The sequence below is a fragment of the Megalobrama amblycephala genome, linkage group LG24, assembly GCF_018812025.1.
Source record: "Megalobrama amblycephala isolate DHTTF-2021 linkage group LG24, ASM1881202v1, whole genome shotgun sequence".
Taxonomy (NCBI): domain Eukaryota; kingdom Metazoa; phylum Chordata; class Actinopteri; order Cypriniformes; family Xenocyprididae; genus Megalobrama; species Megalobrama amblycephala.
Genome location: NC_063067.1, coordinates 10,964,895 through 10,984,946, shown reverse-complemented (window position 1 = coordinate 10,984,946; position 20,052 = coordinate 10,964,895). Strand labels below are relative to the sequence as shown.

At 38.4% G+C, this 20,052-nt stretch overlaps 1 protein-coding gene across 1 annotated transcript; it reads left to right on the top strand.

The window, feature by feature from the left end:
* The first annotated feature begins 228 nt into the window (after window positions 1-228).
* ptk6b (PTK6 protein tyrosine kinase 6b) lies at window positions 229-20,052 on the top strand. Its single transcript, XM_048178285.1, has 8 exons — window positions 229-611; window positions 4,054-4,175; window positions 4,249-4,409; window positions 4,729-4,897; window positions 12,939-13,097; window positions 13,215-13,396; window positions 18,133-18,286; window positions 19,358-20,052. Exons 1-8 carry the CDS (start codon window positions 229-231, stop codon window positions 19,555-19,557), a joined length of 1,530 nt encoding a protein of 509 aa, XP_048034242.1. The 3' UTR covers window positions 19,558-20,052.

Genomic DNA, 20,052 nt, shown 5'->3' with positions numbered 1-20,052 from the left:
ATGTAACCCGACTTTGAGTTTGACCAGAAATTTGCAAGCATGCTGGTAGCCTGTAAAGCAATTAACCTCAAACAATAAAGAATGCCTGTTTAGCCTTTACTGAACTTGTGTCATTGTCGTCCACAGGCGTGGTTCAAATGCGGAAGGTTTCACTCTGTCAGTTCCCTAATCTACTAAACTCATATGGGAATCCACTAGAGCAGGTGTCTCGCGGGACAGTTTTATCTCATGGGGGATTGTTTGAGGAAATCTTGCCCATGTCTTAAGACATTGTGGGACAAAATATTCGGGCCCCCAAAGGGCGATGGAGAAAACAGCGTGAAATCTGACAGTGGCTGCACGGGCGGATCTCGTTACGAGCCGCAGCCGCAGCCTCCACCTCGACCTCCGAAGACAGTAGTGGAGAATGGTGCTGATATTTACACTGCTCTGTGGGACTTTGAGGCACGCGACGGACAGGAGCTGTCGTTCAAAGCTGGTGATATATTTGAGATTATCAACCGTTCCGGTGACTGGTGGAGTGCGAGGAAACTCGACTCATTCGGCCGCGGGGAAACCGGTTTTGTTCCGTTCAATTATGTGGCGCGAGCGGAATCTATACAGTCTCAACCGTGAGTGTCCAAGCTACTTCTGAAAAGTAGTTTGTTAACACTATCTTTATCCTGTAGTGTCAAAAGGAGGAATGTTCACTTAAGCTACAACAGTTCAGTCTCTAACTTCTAACAATCTTCATTTCAGTGTCACTATTGTATGAAATATAAGCATTTCAAGAATATTTATTGTAAATGTTGCTGGCCATCATAATAATCTATCTTTACATAATCATAAATAACGTTAGGTTCTCCAAGACGACTTAGATATTTTAATAGAGTTGGATTTCCAGCAAATAGCCTAATCTGGGACGCAATTAAAAGTCTAATCTTAGTATCTCACCTTTGATATCGGACTTTTGTACTGGGTGCCACCACGTACAGACGATTTAAAGGGATAGTTCTCCCGGAAATAAAAATTCTAACATTTACCCGTACAACTTTTTTTTTTTTTTTCTTTTTTTTTTTTTTTTGATCCGTACCATTCCCAAATACATACTTAAAGGTGCAATATGTAAGATTTTCTGTCCGCTAGAGCAGTGTTTCTCAACCAGGACCCCTAGTGGTCTTTGACATGTCAGGGGGTCCTTATAAAATATCTGAATATGAATTTTTATGTATAATATAACTGACAATATGACTAAATATAGGACAAGTCAACTAACATAGTAGTAAATTACACTCAATTGCATTTGGTCGTCACAAAGACATTAATGATACCAGTGTGCCAATTTTATTCTGGGGTCCTGAGGACAGTTCCAAATATGACGGGGGTCCAATACTCAAAAAAGGTTGAGATTCACTGCGCTAGAGGCCTATTCAAAACAAATGCGTAGCTTGATGGCGCCAAATTTGAGCGCGGAATCTTGGGACATGTGGTCTTCACCTCAACGGCCGGTGGAAACGAATTGGGATATGACTCAGAAATCATGTTCATGGATGCGATTATTAATGTTACTGTAGTATGAAGCAGAGCAGGGCCGAGTGCTGTGGGAGCTGAACGAGGCCGCTGGAGCGATTGCGCAACACACGCCTCACGAGCAGCGGAACTTTTATTATGTCGCAGTCGCCGGTGCCGTTTCGGTGCGGTTGCCTTTTCCAGTCACGAGTATGAGGTAACGCAGCTCTGTTTATCATATTAGATACATTTAATTGTGTTGAAAATGTTATAATGTTACTCTGTGCGTTCGCTCAGTGGCTGCTGTGAGACACTTGTTATGCTGCGTTCACGTCACCTTGTTTTTACCGGAATCTTGAGATGACAACACGTGATGTTATATTCGGAACTGTTCACGTCCTTGGACTGGGAATTATGCGTTTCCATGGTACCACTATTAACACGTATGAATCTACAGCGGTCAGGTGGTACATCTAGGAGCTTTCAGAAATCTCCCAGCTTACAAATTCTAATTACGAGCTCTACGAGGACGTGAACACTTTTTACAAGCTAGAATCTCGTAACTACAGGAATTACGAGGCCGCGTGAACGCACCTATAAACTCTGCATTAAGCTTGATCAATATTAGAATATCATATTAAATGCTGGATGACTTGTGTTGATAAATGGCATGCAATTTATTTTAAAACGTATTGTATGATGGAGAAAATGCTGTATTACTGGTACTAAAAATAAAGCTGCATCTGATTATGCTATGTTAGCTACATCACTAAATAGTGTTTTTCTCTAAGGCATGGTAAAGCATGGTACTCACAAAAAATCAAGAAAATTTGATTTAAACAATAAGACTAAACATGTTGAGCTATATAACAATAATTAGTTTTCTGTCTATAAATATATCAAAACAGTTGTTCTCTTACCTATTAAAACATGTAATATATTAAAGCGTCTTTGGTGTTTCTGTGGTTTCTACAAAATAAAACCGGAAACTGAGGGTAACGCGGGTATGACGCAATTGACAGGCGACTCCTCACACGTAAAATTGCAATTTTCTCACTATTTACAAATAGTTCCAAACATATTGTAAGTGAACAAAATATATACCACTGACCTAGTAGTTTTTGGATATTTACTGCAAAATTCTTACATATTGCACCTTTAATCTGTCAATTTTCAAAAAGAATGCAACAGTACAATAGAAATATCATAACATTGCTTAATACACACCAAGTCTTCTGAAGCTTTGGGTAAAGTAAGGACAAAAATGTAAGTTGTTATTCACTGATAATGTTTTCCTCCAGTGAGCTGATAACAGCTGTGAAGGACTAAAGGGTTAGTTCACCCAAAAATGAAATTTCTGTCATTAATTACTCACCCTCATGTTGTTCCAAACCTGTAAGACCTTCGTTCATCTTCAGAACACAAATTAAGATATTTTTGATGAAATCTGAGAGCTTGCTGACATCCCTGTAGACTGCAACGTCATAATCAATTTCAAGGCCCAGAAAGGTAGTAAAGACATCGTTAAAATAGTCCATGTGACTACAGGGGTTCAGTACAGTGTCAGTCTCCTACACTGTTCACATAGTAAACACAGTGCAGCACTTCTGGGTTTCTACATCAGAACGCTGCTGCATTATTGGCCGGCTCCTGCATCAGGATTACACGCATGAGTCGTGAGCTGCTCACGTGAACAGCGTCGCCCAATACTGAGCCGGCATTCTGACATAGAACCCGGAAGCGCTGCACTGTGTTCACTGTGTCAACTGTGTAGAAGACTGACAGGAAAGAGAAGAAATTTTTGAATAAAGTTGTTATTTTTGTGCACAAAAAGTATTCTCGTCGCTTCCTAACATTAAGGTTGATCCACTGCAGTCACATGAACTGTTTTAACGATGTCTTCAGTACCTTTCTGGTAGGTCAGAAAGCTTTTGGATTTCATCAAAAATATCTTAATTTGTGTTCCGAAGATGAATGAAGGTCTTACTGATTTGGAATGACATGAGGGTGAGAAATTAATGACAGAAATTTCATTTTTGGGTAAACTAACCCTTTAAGGCCTGTTCACAATAACAACTATAAAGATAATTATAATAGCATCACACCAATAGATGATATTGTTCTGTTTATTTTAAGTGTGCACTGCAGTAGTGTCGTCTGATGCTTTAAATGCTCAAGCTCTTTAAAGTAGGATGGAAATATGCAATGAAAGTGACTTCACCGATATTGATTTTCTGTGTCATTATTGCTGTAGCCGTGATGTGGACTTCCCTATTCTCAAAGAATTACAATGTTTATTAAAACTGTATAGCCCTTGGTGTGAATGGCCCTTTACTGAGTGAACTGAAACACAGCTGATTGAAAGAAACTGATTAGTCTGATTCGTAAATGAATCTTTCAGACTATTTTGTGAATGAGTTTGGTGAATGAGAATGAGAAACAGATCTGATTTCAGGAATGTGAATTGAATAGTGGATGATCACCTATTATTTATACATTATTAAACACCTGTGCTATCAGCTGTACCCTGTATTGTACGATCTGTGTGTTTTTCTGTATCTTTAGGTGGTTTTTTGGAAAGATGAGTCGTTCTGAAGCACAGAGTAACCTCATGTTACCAGGAAATGATAATGGATCCTTCCTTGTGCGAATTAGTGAGAGTGACAGCATGGGCTTCGTGATCTCAGGTGTGTGAGTTTGTCACAGCATATATCCTTAAAGCTGTAATTGGAGACTGAAGTTCTGAATCTTCTATCTTAGTGAGGACACAGGACAAAGCAAAACACTTCAAGATCTACCAGACTAGTGGTCAGTTCTATGTGGATCCGTCTCCTACATTCGCCAGTGTATTAGAGGTGGTTGAATATTATCGAACTCACCCATTATCCACTTCAGACAAACTGAATCAACCCTGTATTCGGGTGAGACACTCTTTCTCAGTCCATTTTTCCTCACCCTCCTCTCTTATGCTTGTTTATGTTATCTCCCTTATTCACACGCTCTCTTTCAGTTTTGTCATATGAGGAAGTGATTGAAAGAGGTTCTCCATTTTTTTTAAGAACATCGGCTTCTGTCTGTTTTCATTAGCTATAGAAAATATTTCCCAACATCAAGAAACATCCTGATGTCTGATTGTAAAGCATCTAACCTAGTAAATATGGGACGTGTATATATAGCTGTGATAAAAAGCAATTCATTTTTGTACTTACTTCCTGACACCTCTGACTCAACTTCCTGTAGAATAAGCCTCAGGTGCAGGGTCTGTCACCCTCCACAGACGATGAATGGGAGCTGCCTAAAGAAGAATTTACCCTTGGAAAGAAGCTGGGTGGTGGCCACTTTGCTGACGTTTACAGTGGCATGTGGAGAAATCAGACTAAAGTGGCCATCAAAATCCTCAAGAAAACTGGTGAGCTCATAGCTAGAAGTGCCACAGAGCAAAGCTGAAAAAAAAAAGAATGTAAATGTTGCAAAAGTAAGCAAAGAAGTCAAGACGGACTAGACAGAAGGCTGTTCCATTTTTACGTCATCTTACCCGAGCATTCCAATACAAGAATATTTTACAACATGAGCCGCTTGGAATGAAGAAAGTGATCAGCGTGATTGATATTCAAAATGGTTTTGGAATGATGATATAGACAGATATTTGCTTACATGCAGGTGCAGAACACACATGCTAGATGGCAGCCGGCTGTAGTTCTTTTGGTGTGTTCAAGTGCAGCTTTTTGGCCCAGCCGCAATCGATGCGAGGTGACAACATAGTCAGCTTTTCGTCGCCGCTAGTTCTTTGACATCTGCTTGGTGTGTCACAGACTTAAAGGATCAGTTCACTTCAGAATTAAAATTTCCTGATAATTTACTCACTCCCATGTCATCCAAGATGTTCATGTCATTCTTCAGTCGAAAAGAAATTAAGGTATTTGAGGAAAACATTCCAGGATTCTCCATATAGTGGACTTCAACAGTTATCAGCAGGTTGAAGGTCCAAAATGTAGTTTCAGTGCAGCTTCAAAGGGCTTTTCACAGGTGAGGAATAAGGGTCTTATCTAGTGAAACGATTGGTCATTTTCCAAAAAAAACCCCCACAAATGGTCGTCTTGCACTACTGTCCACGACTTACATAATCATGTTGGAAAGGTCAAGCGTGATGTAAACAGAAAACAGAAAAACTCCATCTCATTTTCTCCTCCAACTTCAAAATCATCCAACATCGTTGTTTTACCTTTTTTTGGTAAAGGGCATTTGACTTAGTCTTTGCATGTTTTCTTTGTAAACGCATTAAATCGGTACTTCCCCCTACGTCATTATAACGTGATTACGTAATGCATGAAGTGGAGACTAGTGCAAGACAAGCATCTATGGTTAAAAAGTGTATCTTTTTCTTTTTTTTTTTTTTTGACCGATCGTTTAACTAGATAAGACCCTTATTCCTCATCTGGAAACGTGTAGAGCTCTTTGAAGCTGCACTGAAATGGAATTTAGGACCTTCAACCCAGTGAACCCCAGTGAATTCCACTATATGGAGAAAAATCCAGGAATGTTTTCATCAAAAACCTTAATTTCTTTCTGACTGAAGAAAGAAAGACAAACATCTTGGATGATATGGGGATGACTAAATTATCAGGAAATTTTAAAGGTGCTCTAAGTGGTCCTGGGTGGAGTAACTTCCTGTTGACGTACGAAGTGTTGTCAAACAAAACAGAGGCTAGCTAGACCCTCCCTCCTCCTCCTCCTCCTCCTCCCCTCCGTGCTTCCTGAAACAGTCATGAACGCGCATTTAAAATCATTCTTGTCGGTTATTGGCTGGAGTGTGTTTATTATGATTCATGGTCCAGGCTGCACCAGTTTGTTTTTATTGCCGTTTTCGGAGCTTGTGGCGACTACAGAGACCGCGTTTTTTTACAGTGTGTTCAGGGGACAGGCAGCTAGTGGATAGTGAGGAGATGTTTGCTGTATGTGACAAAAAATGTTTTGGCCTAAAAACGCGTGACATCGCTTAGAGCACCTTTAATTCTGAAGTGAAATGATCCTTTAAGCCATAGACCAAGTTTCAACTTTGCATTTGAGCTTTTTCTTTTTATCCGAAAGAAATTCTGGCTGTTTTTGAATGTGAAATGAATTAGATTTTGTTACCTGTAGTTAAATCTCTATACTGCAGTGGTGAGAAAGTCTAAAGATTTAAATTAAGAAATTTACACAATCTCTGCGCATAATTCATTCTAAAGAGTAGTGTTTACACACCATGCAAAGCACGCAATTTTGTGGGGCCCCACAATTTCTCCGTAGGGGATTCCCCAGTGGTGTAGTCTACGTGATATGCGGTTATACAGCGGGTACGGAAAGTATTCAGACCCCCTTAAATTTTTCACTCTTTGTTATATTGCAGCCATTTGCTAAAATCATTTAAGTTCATTTTTTTCCTCATTAATGTACACACAGCACCCCATATTGACAGAAAAACACAGAATTGTTGACATTTTTGCAGATTTATTAAAAAAGAAAAACTGAAATATCACATGGTCTTAAGTATTCAGACCGTTTGCTGTGACACTCATATATTTAACTCAGGTGCTGTCCATTTCTTCTGATCATCCTTGAGATGGTTCTACACCTTCATTTGAGTCCAGCTGTTTTTGATTATACTGATTGGACTTGATTAGGAAAGCCACACACCTGTCTATATAAGACCTTACAGCTCACAGTGCATGTTAGAGCAAATGAGAATCATGAGGTCAAAGGAACTGCCTGAAGAGCTCAGAGACAGAATTGTGGCAAGGCACAGATCTGGCCATGGTTACAAAACAATTTCTGCTGCACTTAAGGTTCCTATGAGCACAGTGGCCTCCATAATCCTTAAATGGAAGACGTTTGGGACGACCAGAACCCTTCCTAGAGCTGGCCGTCCGGCCAAACTGAGCTATCGGGGGAGAAGAGCCTTGGTGAGAGAGGTAAAGAAGAACCCAAAGATCACTGTGGCTGAGCTCCAGAGATGCAGTCGGGAGATGGGAGAAAGTTGTAGAAAGTCAACCATCACTGCAGCCCTCCACCAGTCGGGGCTTTATAGCAGAGTGGCCTGACGGAAGCCTCTCCTCAGTGCAAGACACATGAAAGCCCGCATGGAGTTTACTAAAAAACACCTGAAGGACTCCAAGATGGTGAGAAATAAGATTCTCTGGTCTGATGAGACCAAGATAGAACTTTTTGGCCTTAATTCTAAGCGGTATGTGTGGAGAAAACCAGGCACTGCTCATCACCTGTCCAATACAGTCCCAACAGTGAAGCATGGTGGTGGCAGCATCATGCTGTGGGCGTGTTTTTCAGCTGCAGGGACAGGACAACTGGTTGCAATCGAGGGAAAGATGAATGTGGCCAAGTACAGGGATATCCTGGAAGAAAGCCTTCTCCAGAGTGCTCAGGACCTCAGACTGGGCCGAAGGTTTACCTTCCAACAAGACAATGACCCTAAGCACACAGCTAAAATAACGAAGGAGTGGCTTCACAACAACTCCGTGACTGGTCTTGAATGGCCCAGCCAGAGCCCTGACTTAAACCCAATTGAGCATCTCTGGAGAGACCTAAAAATGGCTGTCCACCAACATTTACCATCCAACCTGACAGAACTAGAGAGGATCTGCAAGGAGGAATGGCAAAGGATCCCCAAATCCAGGTGTGAAAAACTTGTTGCATCTTTCCCAAAAAGACTCATGGCTGTATTAGATCAAAAGGGTGCTTCTACTAAATACTGAGCAAAGGGTCTGAATACTTAGGACCATGTGATATTTCAGTTTTTCTTTTTTAATAAATCTGCAAAAATGTCAACAATTCTGTGTTTTTCTGTCAATATGGGGTGCTGTGTGTACATTAATGAGGAAAAAAATGAACTTAAATGATTTTAGCAAATGTCTGCAATATAACAAAGAGTGAAAAATGTAAGGGGGTCTGAATACTTTCCGTACCCACTGTATGCCTTACACCCACTAGGAAAGGTCAAGGATTTCCGTATATCCACTTAAAAAAGTGAGAGGATATGGATTTGGCATTCTTTAATGTGGCGTGACAGATCGCTGTAGCCTCAGTTCAAGAGAAGCGGCAGCCTGACGCGCACGTGAACTGATCCGCTTTAATAACAGTTACAGCATGAAATAAACATGAATGAACATACAGAACAACTTACTGAAATCCATATTATGTCTCGTGTAATCGCTTACTCAGTGTAACTCAGTACAACTGCGGAAAGATGATAATAAAAAAGCTAGTGAACAAACATATTAATAAACTCGTTAGTCAGCTAGAAAAATGAACTCTAGAGACAAGCATTTAGCTGAATGTATGCACCATATTACATATTAATTATATTTTTTTATGTTCTTTAATTGCCTATATAATGCATGTTTGAATAAATCCATCAAGTTGACAACCATCATTTAAATGTTTATATTTAAAAAAACGAATTGGAGTAGAAATAATTTTAAAGTTAGTAGGCCTGTTATAAATTTATTATTATAAACTTTTCCTTAAAGCTGCTGTAGGTAACTTTTGTAAAAAAAATTTTTTTACATATTTGTTAAACCTGACATTATGTCCTGACAGTAGAATATGAGACAGATAATCTGTGAAAAAATCAAGCTCCTCTGGCTCCTCCCAGTGGTCCTATTGCCATTTGCAGAAATGCACCGCTCCCGGTAAGAAACAACCAATCAGAGCCAGGAGGAGTGTCTTAGCAGTGTCAATCAATCAAGCTCGCGTGCGCGCTGATCTCACCCCTCCCATACACAGCGCCAGCGCATACAGGCTTCAAGATTACCGGTGTGCCGCAGCTTTGCTTATGGCGGAAAAACAATCCAAACTGCCAATTCCTCGAGTGGCACCTGCTCATAAAATAAAGACGGGTAAACGGAAAAAGACAGATGACGATGATAAAAAAGCCAAAAAGAAAGAATTAGATAGAGCCCGAAATAAAACGAGGGTAAATATCGGAGCGGCTTTTCCGAGGTGGAGGGAGCTACGTGTCCTGAACGGATTAAAAACCGATGCAGAGTCAGCCACATTTCTGCTTGACAAGTAAGTATCCCTGCTTGATTTGTTTAATTTTTTAAGAACTACACAACTAAGATAATTTCAAAACAGGACTGACAAATTATGTATGGCATTTCTTGTAGATTTCAGGGTGGTCCTTTGCATATAACATCGTTTTATTTCGCCATAAGCAAAGCTGCGGCACACCGGTAATCTTGAATTTGACGCCTGTACACTGTGCATGACAGGAGTGTGATCAGCGCGCACGCGAGCTTGATTGATTGACACTGCTAAGACACTCCTCCTGGCTCTGATTGGTTGTTTCTTACCGGGAGCGGTGTATTTCTGCAAATGGCAATAGGACCACTGGGAGGAGCCAGAGGAGCTTGATTTTTTCACAGATTATCTGTCTCATATTCTACTGTCAGGACATAATGTCAGGTTTAACAAATATGTAAAAAATATTTTTTTTTACAAAAGTTACCTACAGCAGCTTTAAGTGTAATTTAAGTTTGTAAAAAAATAAAATAAATAAAGGTTCGTTTTAACCTTCAATATTAATGTACTGATTCCCATTATACGGCTATGATAAATGTGCATTGAAAATTGCCAGCTGATAAAACCTATGATCCAAGGACCATATTCATATAACACCTAAGGCTAAATGTAGATCTTAACTAGATGAGTTAGATGGTGATTGACACTAAACAGTAAAAATCAGTCCAGTCTCTCCAGCTTTAAATGTCATTGACTGTTAAAGTCTTGTGTTGCTTATAATAAATTGGCATGTTGATAACACACACATAAGCAGTCTTTCAAAATGCTCTCAATTACATGTAGCCTAGATCAGAAGCATACTATGCATTAGTGAGTGTGGTGTTGCTTATGGGTTGTCGTTCTGGGATGGGTGAGTATGAGGCAGGGAGGGAAAAAATCATAGTATACTCACTACAAAAAAGTAGACTACAGGCCTCTCATTTAGCCTTAGATGTTATATGAATATGGTCCCTGGATCATAGGTTTTATCAGCTGGCAATTTTCAATGCACATTTAAGACCACAGGTTAATGCACTGGATCAAAAGAGCTTTATGCCTCATTATAAGATATATGTATGGAATTAAACAATTAAACACTTACACTTTCATAAGCACATAGAAAATTCAACACAAGTGTTTGAACCACCTTTTCTCAAGAAAAAACACTTCAAAAGTTAGATACACAATACTCCAGACAGAACCACGGGATCTGCTGGGATTTCTTGCTTTTGCTAGTTACAGTGTTCCGGAATTTCCTTCAGGGAAGGAACTGAAGCATGACATGTATAGGCAATTTTTGGATGTAAATGAGTAATGTGACATTGGGCAAAAATCAGCTGCATAATTCAAACAAAATAAATCCATCCTTATGAAGGCAACCACCTGCTTTGCAGCCTTAGGGCATAAATACCTTACAATTTTAACAACCAGCGGTTTCTGATTGTACACTGCACACATTGCTGGTGAGGTAAATGTAAGTCATGCACATCCTCAACATTACACTAGTAAATCTGCAACTGAATACCTCAAGCAGAAAAAGGAATGATGTGGAATAAATGCTGTACTACAGATACATTTCAGTATACACTTTTGTTTTGTTCTTCAATAATAAAAAATCTAAACTTTAAAACAAGATAAATTTACTTTATAATGACTTCTTATATCATTAGTATTTTTTTTCTTGTTTAAAGCATAAATCTAACAAAGTTCAGTGATTGTTTAAAACAATGCTAATGCTAATTAAGATAAGTAAGCAATAAGGTACGAGAGGCTGTGCTGTATCGTGAATAATGCACGGCTGAAGGGCGTTGTTAGGTACGACGTGAAGCGGAGCAATACAGCACTAGCCTTGAGTACCTTATTGCTTTTATAAAACGATTACCACACTATACAAATATTAAAGCCAAAAATATGTATCAATGCAACTTTCATGAAGTAAAGTTTCACTAAAAGCCTTCCTTCCGCCGGAAAAACTAGTAGCTGACCGTGAACAGCAACAGCAGTTACATTTATTACGCCATTAGATTTATGAGTGTGTCAGTCAGTGGCGAAGACTTTTACATTGAAAAGACTGAATTGTTGTGAAAACAAAACAAGATGCAGTTGACAAATGCTTTGACTAGCGCTGTCAGTCAAGGGAAAACCCCGTAACTGTTAAAAGGACAAGATAATACATCGGACATTTAAAGGTGCTAAAGAGGATGTTTTGTTTTATACATTTTTGCAATATTACTTGAAACTGTCTTTACTAACTGATAAAAGACTATTTATTAGGTGCACTGAAAGTAATAATATTAATATACATCATCTGTGCACGAGGTAGGGCCTTAAAAACATCAGCCAATCGTTTACGCGATCATCGCGTAAACGATTGGCCCTCTGGCTTGTCAATCACTGCCATGACGTTCCTTGTGAGAGACATGCGCGGATTGGTCCTCTGGCTTGTCAATCACTGCCATGACGATCCATGTGAGAGACGCGCGGCTGCGCGCTCCAGTAACTTTCCACACTCCACAGGCGCTGCATGCAATGTTTTTGTCAGGAGACAGGAGTAGCCTAACAACTGCAGATTATGAGTCACCTGCAGTGAGTCCAACATAATGAATCCTTAATGATTGTAAGGCCACACTTAACGATTGTAAGGCCGATTATGAATGTAAATTGATACTTATGACTGATCACGCTCAAACGCGTCCAGTCAGAGCCATTTGCTTTCAGTCTGCGATTACAGTCGGTGTTCAAATTCCATGTGAAAGTATATAAATCTGCTTCAGGAGCAGGAAACAATCGCTGTATGTTGAGCATGAGAGAATGTTTTAGCTAGTCGTTAAATGTGTGCCCGGCTTAATAACACAGCGAATGCCGGTGGTAAACACTCGTGTTCCGATACTCGTGCACGAGTTTTGGGAGGCGTTCCCTCTAAATGAGCTGTGAAGGAGGGGGGTTGTTCTTACCCATGAGCTCATTTAAAAAACTCAGTCGACAAAAAGAACCTCTTTAGCACCTTTAAACAGATTTTTTATTATGAACATAGGACTGACCTGAAGGAAAATGCTACATCTGAATGCACAATACTCTTCTACTAATACAGTAAGCTTCAATGAACAATATCAATTGAGAACAAACACTTTACGTTGATTAAGAGTGGTTGCTAAGGGTGTTGTGTAGTGATACACAGAACCGTTGGGTGAAGCGGTCATAGCCGTGTTTTATTGTGAATAAAACTATTGAATCAAGGACAGGAACTAACTGTTTTATAAAATAATAAAATATTTTTATCTAATAAATACAAAATATATTTTTATAAATAAAAATAAAATACATATATTTTTACTAAATAAATACAATAATAAATAATATTTTTGTCTTTTAATATTCTTTTCTTTTTTTTACCACAGATGCTGTGGTGGAGAAGGAATTTCATTTGGAGGTGCAGATCTTGAAGCGTCTGCGTCACAGGCACCTGATTGCACTCTTTGCTGTCTGTACTTCCTCCATCCCATTTTATATCATCACAGAACTAATAGAGAAGGGCGACCTGCTTAATTTCCTCAGAAGTCAGTGTCACTGTCCACTATTGATGTCTTACATTTAAGTGAATGTGTTACTCTAATATTAAAGATTTTTCTTGTGCGTGTGATTATGCTGTCTCAAGTTCTCAATTTTATATTCAGGTGGAGAGGGTCAATTTTTGGAAATGGAGTCTTTGATTGACATGGCAGCTCAAGTAGCAGATGGGATGGCATATTTAGAGGCACATCACAGTATTCATCGAGACCTTGCTGCAAGAAATGTTCTAGTCGGAGAGGGCTATCTCTGCAAAATTGCTGATTTTGGCCTAGCTCGAGTCATTAAGGTGAGCAAACAAGAAATGCTGATTATTTTTTTAAATGACTTCACAATTTGCATATTAGGTGTATAATGTGTATTATGTTACTAACTACAATTTTTGTCATGTAATTTGAAATGAATAACGGCAACTTCAAGCACTGAATTTGTTTATAGGGACATTTGCTTCCTGCTTTATGGAAATAGGCTATCGGGAACAGTGGGTCTTATTCACTAAGCATGTGTACGCACATATTTGTGTGTGAAATGTACATAGGAACGATTTTAAGAACAAATCAATATTCACCAAAAATTTACGACAAAAAAATTTAGGAACAGCTGAAAGCACTCGTACACACAAAAAAAGCTCTTTGTACGGCTTTGTGTTAAGAAGTTATATAAATATGAAATATCATCCTAACAAGACTATAATTACATTACAGTATGTTACATTAATTGTATTATAAAATGCATATGTAAAACTATATAATAAAATTATAAAATAATACAATTTAACCTTAAATACATTTCATCCAGGGGCGTTTCCTCCGAGGAGGCAAGGGAGGCAGTGTCTCCTCAAAAAAATAGAATGAGAAAATAATCCATATTACAAAAATAACAATGCAAATTACAAAATGCGACATTAAAAGTCACTTGTTTTCTAAATGAACACTGTCCAACAGCGACACCCGCAGGTGAAGTTACATTGGGAGTCCTGCCTCCTCTCCCCTCATAGAAAATCAATAGACCCCCTAAAGCATGCTGTGGGTAATTGAGAATGAATGGAGGAAAGTCACGTGAGAGGAGGCGATGCCTCCATCGCACTATGAATGGATGAAATTGGTTATGATTGGTTTGTGCGATAAATTGTTGTTTATGTGCGTATTCCGCGGTCAGTCTGAATGGACAAAATGATGCCGTCAATGGGAAGTTTAATTGAAAAGTAAGTAAACAGCTCAGCATATATATATATATATATATATATATATATATATATATATATATATATATATATATATATATATATATAGATATCACCACTTTGTCATGTCATGTTAAAATCAAATTTGAAAAGAGCTGAAAACATGATGACTGCTGGGATTTTAGTGCAATCATCTTGGTGAAATTAAAGGTGGGATCAGTAGATTCTGAAAAACACTTTTGGACATTGTTGATATTTGAAATTTACCCAAACAAACCCACCCCTCTCTTCATTGCTCCACCTCCAAAACTCACTCTCCAATCCTAACCACCCTGCTCCGAGTCGGTCTTGAACCCTGGCCCAGTTGTTGCTGGCAAGCAAGGCAAGTGCACTAACAATGACACTAAACACCGCATTCCCTAGCGGTCATCAGCGCGCATTGGTTTACCTGCACAACTCTCACTATCTGGCCATTGTTACACACGCAATGCGAAAGCAGATGTCTGTTTATCACAGCTGACGCGCAATAAAATGCTTCACGAAAAATAAAGCGCAGATGATGAACGAACGACAAGGAATCACAAAAAATGAATGTAGAGTACACAAGAGTAAATACAAACAAGAGTTTGTTGTTAGTCACCAACAGCACAGCAGATCCAGACAATCAAAACCCAGTTTTACTCACATGTGGAGCGGAATCAAAGCAGCCACAGCATCTGTTTTCAGGCCTTCATGCTTAGCTCTGTCCAGCGCTGGAAAGCTTTTCTAATATTAACGCGGGTCCTAAAGAGCTTGCCCAGTCATAAACCTTCATTCCAGTGATATTCTTTTGATTGTATTGTCTCATTATCTCTCTTTCTGCAGTTTTTCCTTTTAAAATCTCCCTCTGAATTGTTCTGTCTTCTCAACCGTTATAGCTACGCCCCCTAATGCTGATTGGTTACACGTTTGTTGTAGGTGTCGGCCCGACTAACTTCCAAACAGCGTTTTTCAAAATCTACTGATCCCACCTTTAAAAATACATCTTTGTATCTGGGACAGTGTTTACCGAGCACGACTAATGATCCGAAATAGCCTAAGTTGACTATTAAAAAGAACAGCTGAACATCAATACACAAATAAAATATATTGTTCAAATTGTTACTGCCTTTAGTTATTATTTTGGAATAAATATAAAAATGCTTAAACACTAACTTGATGAGATTGACTTGGTTTTAATAAATAGGCCTAGAACATCCATTACATTAACGTATAAATACAAAGTAGAATTGTATTTGGTTTATTTTTTTATTTTTTGATGTAATGTAAAGTAATCAGTTCATTTAATGAGGAAAATGTGACGTTAAAAGTAATGCACATGAATTTACATTTAAGTTTCTCTGAATAACGTGTACAGCTGGCTCATGAGAGGTCTGTAATCTGGGTCTGTATGAAAGTTGTTTATTGTGAGCACTGGTGAGAACGTTCTTCGTGACCCCATGTTTCAAACTTTAGTTAGTGTGTAATGTTGTTGTTAGAGTATAAATAAAATCTGTAAAATTTTAAAGCTCAAAGTTCAATGCCAAGCGAGATATTTTATTTAACAGAAGTCGCCTACATCGAACGGCCAGTTTGGACTACATCCCTCTACTTCCTTCTTTAATGACGTCACTAAAACAGTTTTTTGACTAACCTCCGCCCACAGGAATACACAAGAGTTGCGTTTGTGGAGTGTGTTTGTCGCCATGTCGTCGAAACGCTGTTATTTTCATCCCGCAGTCCAATCACCGGGTCTGATTCCGGCTCAAATTGATAGGGTAAAATTAAAGACATGTTTACAATAACACTGAGCGCGTGCATCTCCACGTTATGGTAAGAGGCGTGACCTTTCCGGGCACGGTGCGCTCAGAGCTGTCGAATCACAACACAGGAACCGCTGGCACAATCAGAACTCGTTACGTATTTCTGAAGGAGGGACTTCATAGAACAAGGAAGTCATCAGCCCGTTTTTATGACAGTGGAAACAGCGGTATACAGATAAGTAAATTATGTGAAAAATACTGTGTTTTTTTACACGCGAAACATGAACACATGTTATATTGCACACTATAAACACAATCAAAGCTTCAAAAAACCACGAAAAACGGGACCTTTAAGTCCCCGATATACTTCAGACGAAGTTCTTTTTCGTTCTTTGTTTAGGGGTAAACCGAAGTTCGAAATGCGTGAGCAGCAATACACTGTAATCATAATTCTGACACCACCCACACTGCTGAGAGTGACGTTTAGATGAACATGTATGTGCTGTGCACTAACAAAATAAACACAACAAAAATGAGAAAACTGCAAGCATTTTTATAGAAAGCATAAGAAAAGCGTCTGTTCATAACAACATGGGTATGTTAGCACGAGCTCTGCAAATTAGCACTCCAGTCATGTTTATTTATATAACACTTTATTCAATAGATTGCTTAATGGGATAGTTCACCCAAAAATGAAAAATTGATGTTTATCTGCTTACCCCCAGTGCATCCAAGATGTAGGTGACTTTGTTTCTTCAGTAGAACACAAATGATGATTTTTAACTCCAACCGTTGCCGTCTGTCAGTCGTATGATGCGAGTCAATGGTAACACAATTTATAAGAGTCAATAAACATGCACAGACGATTCCAAATTAAACCCTGCGGCTCGTGACGACACATTGATGTCCTAAGACACGAAAAGATCGGTTTGTGCGAGAAACCGAACAGTATTTATATAATTTTTTACCTCTAATACACAACGGCAGTGATGTCTCGCGCATATACTTCAACGAGTGCTAGACATTACTTCAGTTGTCAGAGCGCGTTCAGACCTCACTAAGCGAGTGCTGAATGCAGATGGACATAGTGGTGTATCAGAGTTAAAAAATGATATAAATACTGTTTGTTTTCTTGCACAAACCGATCGTTTCATTGATGTCTTAGGACATCAGTGTGCCGTCATGAGCCTCAGGGTTTAATTTGGATTTGTCTGTGCATGTTTATTGACTCTTATAAATTGTGTTACCATTGACTCGCATTATAAGACTGACAGACATCAACGGTTGGAGTTAAAAGGAGCCCTGATATTCTTCAAACGAAATAGAAGAACGAACTGATGTGACGTCATCAATCAGGCCGAAACCAAGTTCGTTTTGGGAGTTCGAAATGGGTTGCCAAAGCGAACTCACAGGAAAAGTTCGCTCTAGCTGCAAAACACCTTCAGTTCATACTACCATTGGTATCTATTGAATAAAGTGCTATATAAATAAACGTGACTGGAGTGCTCATTTGCAGAGCTTGTGCTAACATATCAATGTTGTTATGATCAGACGCTTGCTGTTTTCTCATTTTTGTTGTTTATTTTGTTACTGAGAAGAAAGTGCACAGCAAGCACATATTTACATATTCATCTAAACGTCGCTCTCAGCAGTGTGGACGGCATCAGATGTTCGATTACAGTACATCTCTGCTCACGAATTTTGAACTTCATTTTACCCCTAAACGAAGAACGAAATAGAACTTTGTTTGAAGTATATCGTGGCCTTGAGAGTTCGTTTTGGCAAGCTGTTTCGAACTCCAAAAACAAACTTCATTTTGGCCTGATTTTGTTCGAAATGACGTCACATCAGTTCGTTCTTCGATTTCATTTTAGTGAATGAGACCCAGTGTTTTTTGATAATGGTCCAGTGAAATGCATTCATGTCTCTTAGCTATATATTAAGAATCATATATGAACCATTATCATCAAATTCACCAATCCCGAGAGTGATTTTATATCATTTTTAAGTGCTCTTCAGCTCACAAATTTTTTCAATGAAGTTGTCTTTTACCATGTCTAGGAGCCTGTTTATGTATCTGATGACAAGAAAATACCATATAAATGGACCGCACCTGAGGCTATCAGTCGTGGCCATTTCTCAAGTAAATCCGATGTCTGGTCATTTGGGATTCTCCTTTATGAGATTGTCACGCGTGGAGGCGTGCCTTACCCAGGTCAGTTTCAACATGCTAATTGTTGTATCCTGTTGTTTTTTTTTTTTCAGTTTGAAACTAAATATTTATAATTTATATTTATAATTTTTTAAATCATTTTGTATGTTTTGTTATTATAAATTCTAATATAGATTTTGAGCTGTTTGGCTTTTCACAGTGTTTTGTCAGACTACTGAAATAAAATACACAAATAGACTTTTAAGTGTTTATTTTATTGTACTTAATTTATTTGCATCTGTAAATTTCAGTTACAATATACATCTTTAAAGTGATGTTTTCTGAGTTTTTTTCTCTTGGACTGAGTCAGAAATCTCCACTTTTGTAGCACCAGAATTTACACTTTTATCCCTTTTTACATTTGTGATTGTTCATTTATCTTTTGCCTGGTTTTATACAACATTTTATTCCTAAAAACATTTTTTTTGTTGTTGTTGTTTCTATTTATTGACAGTATTTTCTGATTTATGCAGTGATAAAATGAGATATCAAAAATCCCTTCAGTAAAAATGTAAAGGGGTAAACAAGAATTCAGATTTCTGTTCTGGAAGAGTATGCAAATGTGTGCATATTTAATTAGAGAATACCTCATTTGCATATTCAGACATAATATGTCAGAAAACTTTTAATATATAAAAAAGTTTGTGATGCTTAATGTAATCAGTGAACTGATTTTTCACCCTATTCACCTGGGGCGTCTTGCCTTAAAGTCAAATCAAATATCAAAATTGACCCTCTTTACTTTGTTAGTACACATTACTAGTCTTGTGGTAAACAATTTATCCATGCAAGTTAATACAAAGAAAAAAAATGTTCGTCATGGTAATCTTTAATTAAAATCTAAAAATTTGCTTCCACTCTGGAATGGTGATCCTTCTCTGAAGACGTCAGTTTGATGGCTTGGGTTGAATTTCCTTAACCGCTTCCCTGCTAAAATAAACCCCCGCCACCTATTCAATATTCACTTGGGGATAAAACACTGAAGTAAAGTCGGTTGCAACTTCTTGGTTCACGGGGGCTATAAAGACCTTAAAATTTAAATCTGTATATTGAAGCCATTATCTTCTTTTATAGGTTATCAGCCTGGTGACGTGTATAGTCTCGTCGCAGAAAGACACTATAGAATGCCTTCACCACCCGATTGTCCACAGGTCATTTACAACATCATGAGATCTTGCTGGAGAACAGATCCAGGGGACCGTCCCACTTTTGATGCTCTGAGGCTTGAACTAGATCAAGTGAATGAAGGTTTGGGAACATATCCTGAGGATTGAAATTCTTAGATACCAAAACAAGACTGACTGCTAACAATTGCAACAGACAGATGCAACGTAAAATCATCTTTCAATCATCTTTGATGAATTAGATGGACTGTAGTAATTAGTCCGCCATATCAGATTTCAGATCACGAGGAAGATGCACACATGAAGCACTTTTTGGGACCACTAAGGGCAAATAATAATTTATTTGTGTTTAGACTTGGAGCAATAATTTTTGACTGAGTTTATTGAGACAGATGCTGTAGTTGTTGTTGTTGTTTTTTTTAAATGTATAATAAACTGTGTTGTTCTCAGGTAGAGTTGACTGATTAAAAGACCATGAAGCAATTTTAAATCTATAATCAACAATCAGTCCAGGGGCATGAAAATACAAGTTAAAGGTGCCCTCGAATGAAAAATTGAATTTATCTTGGCATAGTTAAATAACAAGAGTTCAGTACATGGAAATGACATACAGTGAGTCTCAAACTCCATTGTTTCCTCCTTCTT

Bases quoted from the DNA above. Each gene is read 5' to 3' on its own strand.
- ptk6b (XM_048178285.1), top strand. From the start codon at position 229: ATGGGGGATTGTTTGAGGAAATCTTGCCCATGTCTTAAGACATTGTGG. The intron at 4,898-12,938 runs GTGAGCTCATAG...TTTTTACCACAG, and splicing joins CAAAATCCTCAAGAAAACTG to ATGCTGTGGTGGAGAAGGAA. The intron at 13,098-13,214 runs GTCAGTGTCACT...TTTTATATTCAG, and splicing joins CCTGCTTAATTTCCTCAGAA to GTGGAGAGGGTCAATTTTTG.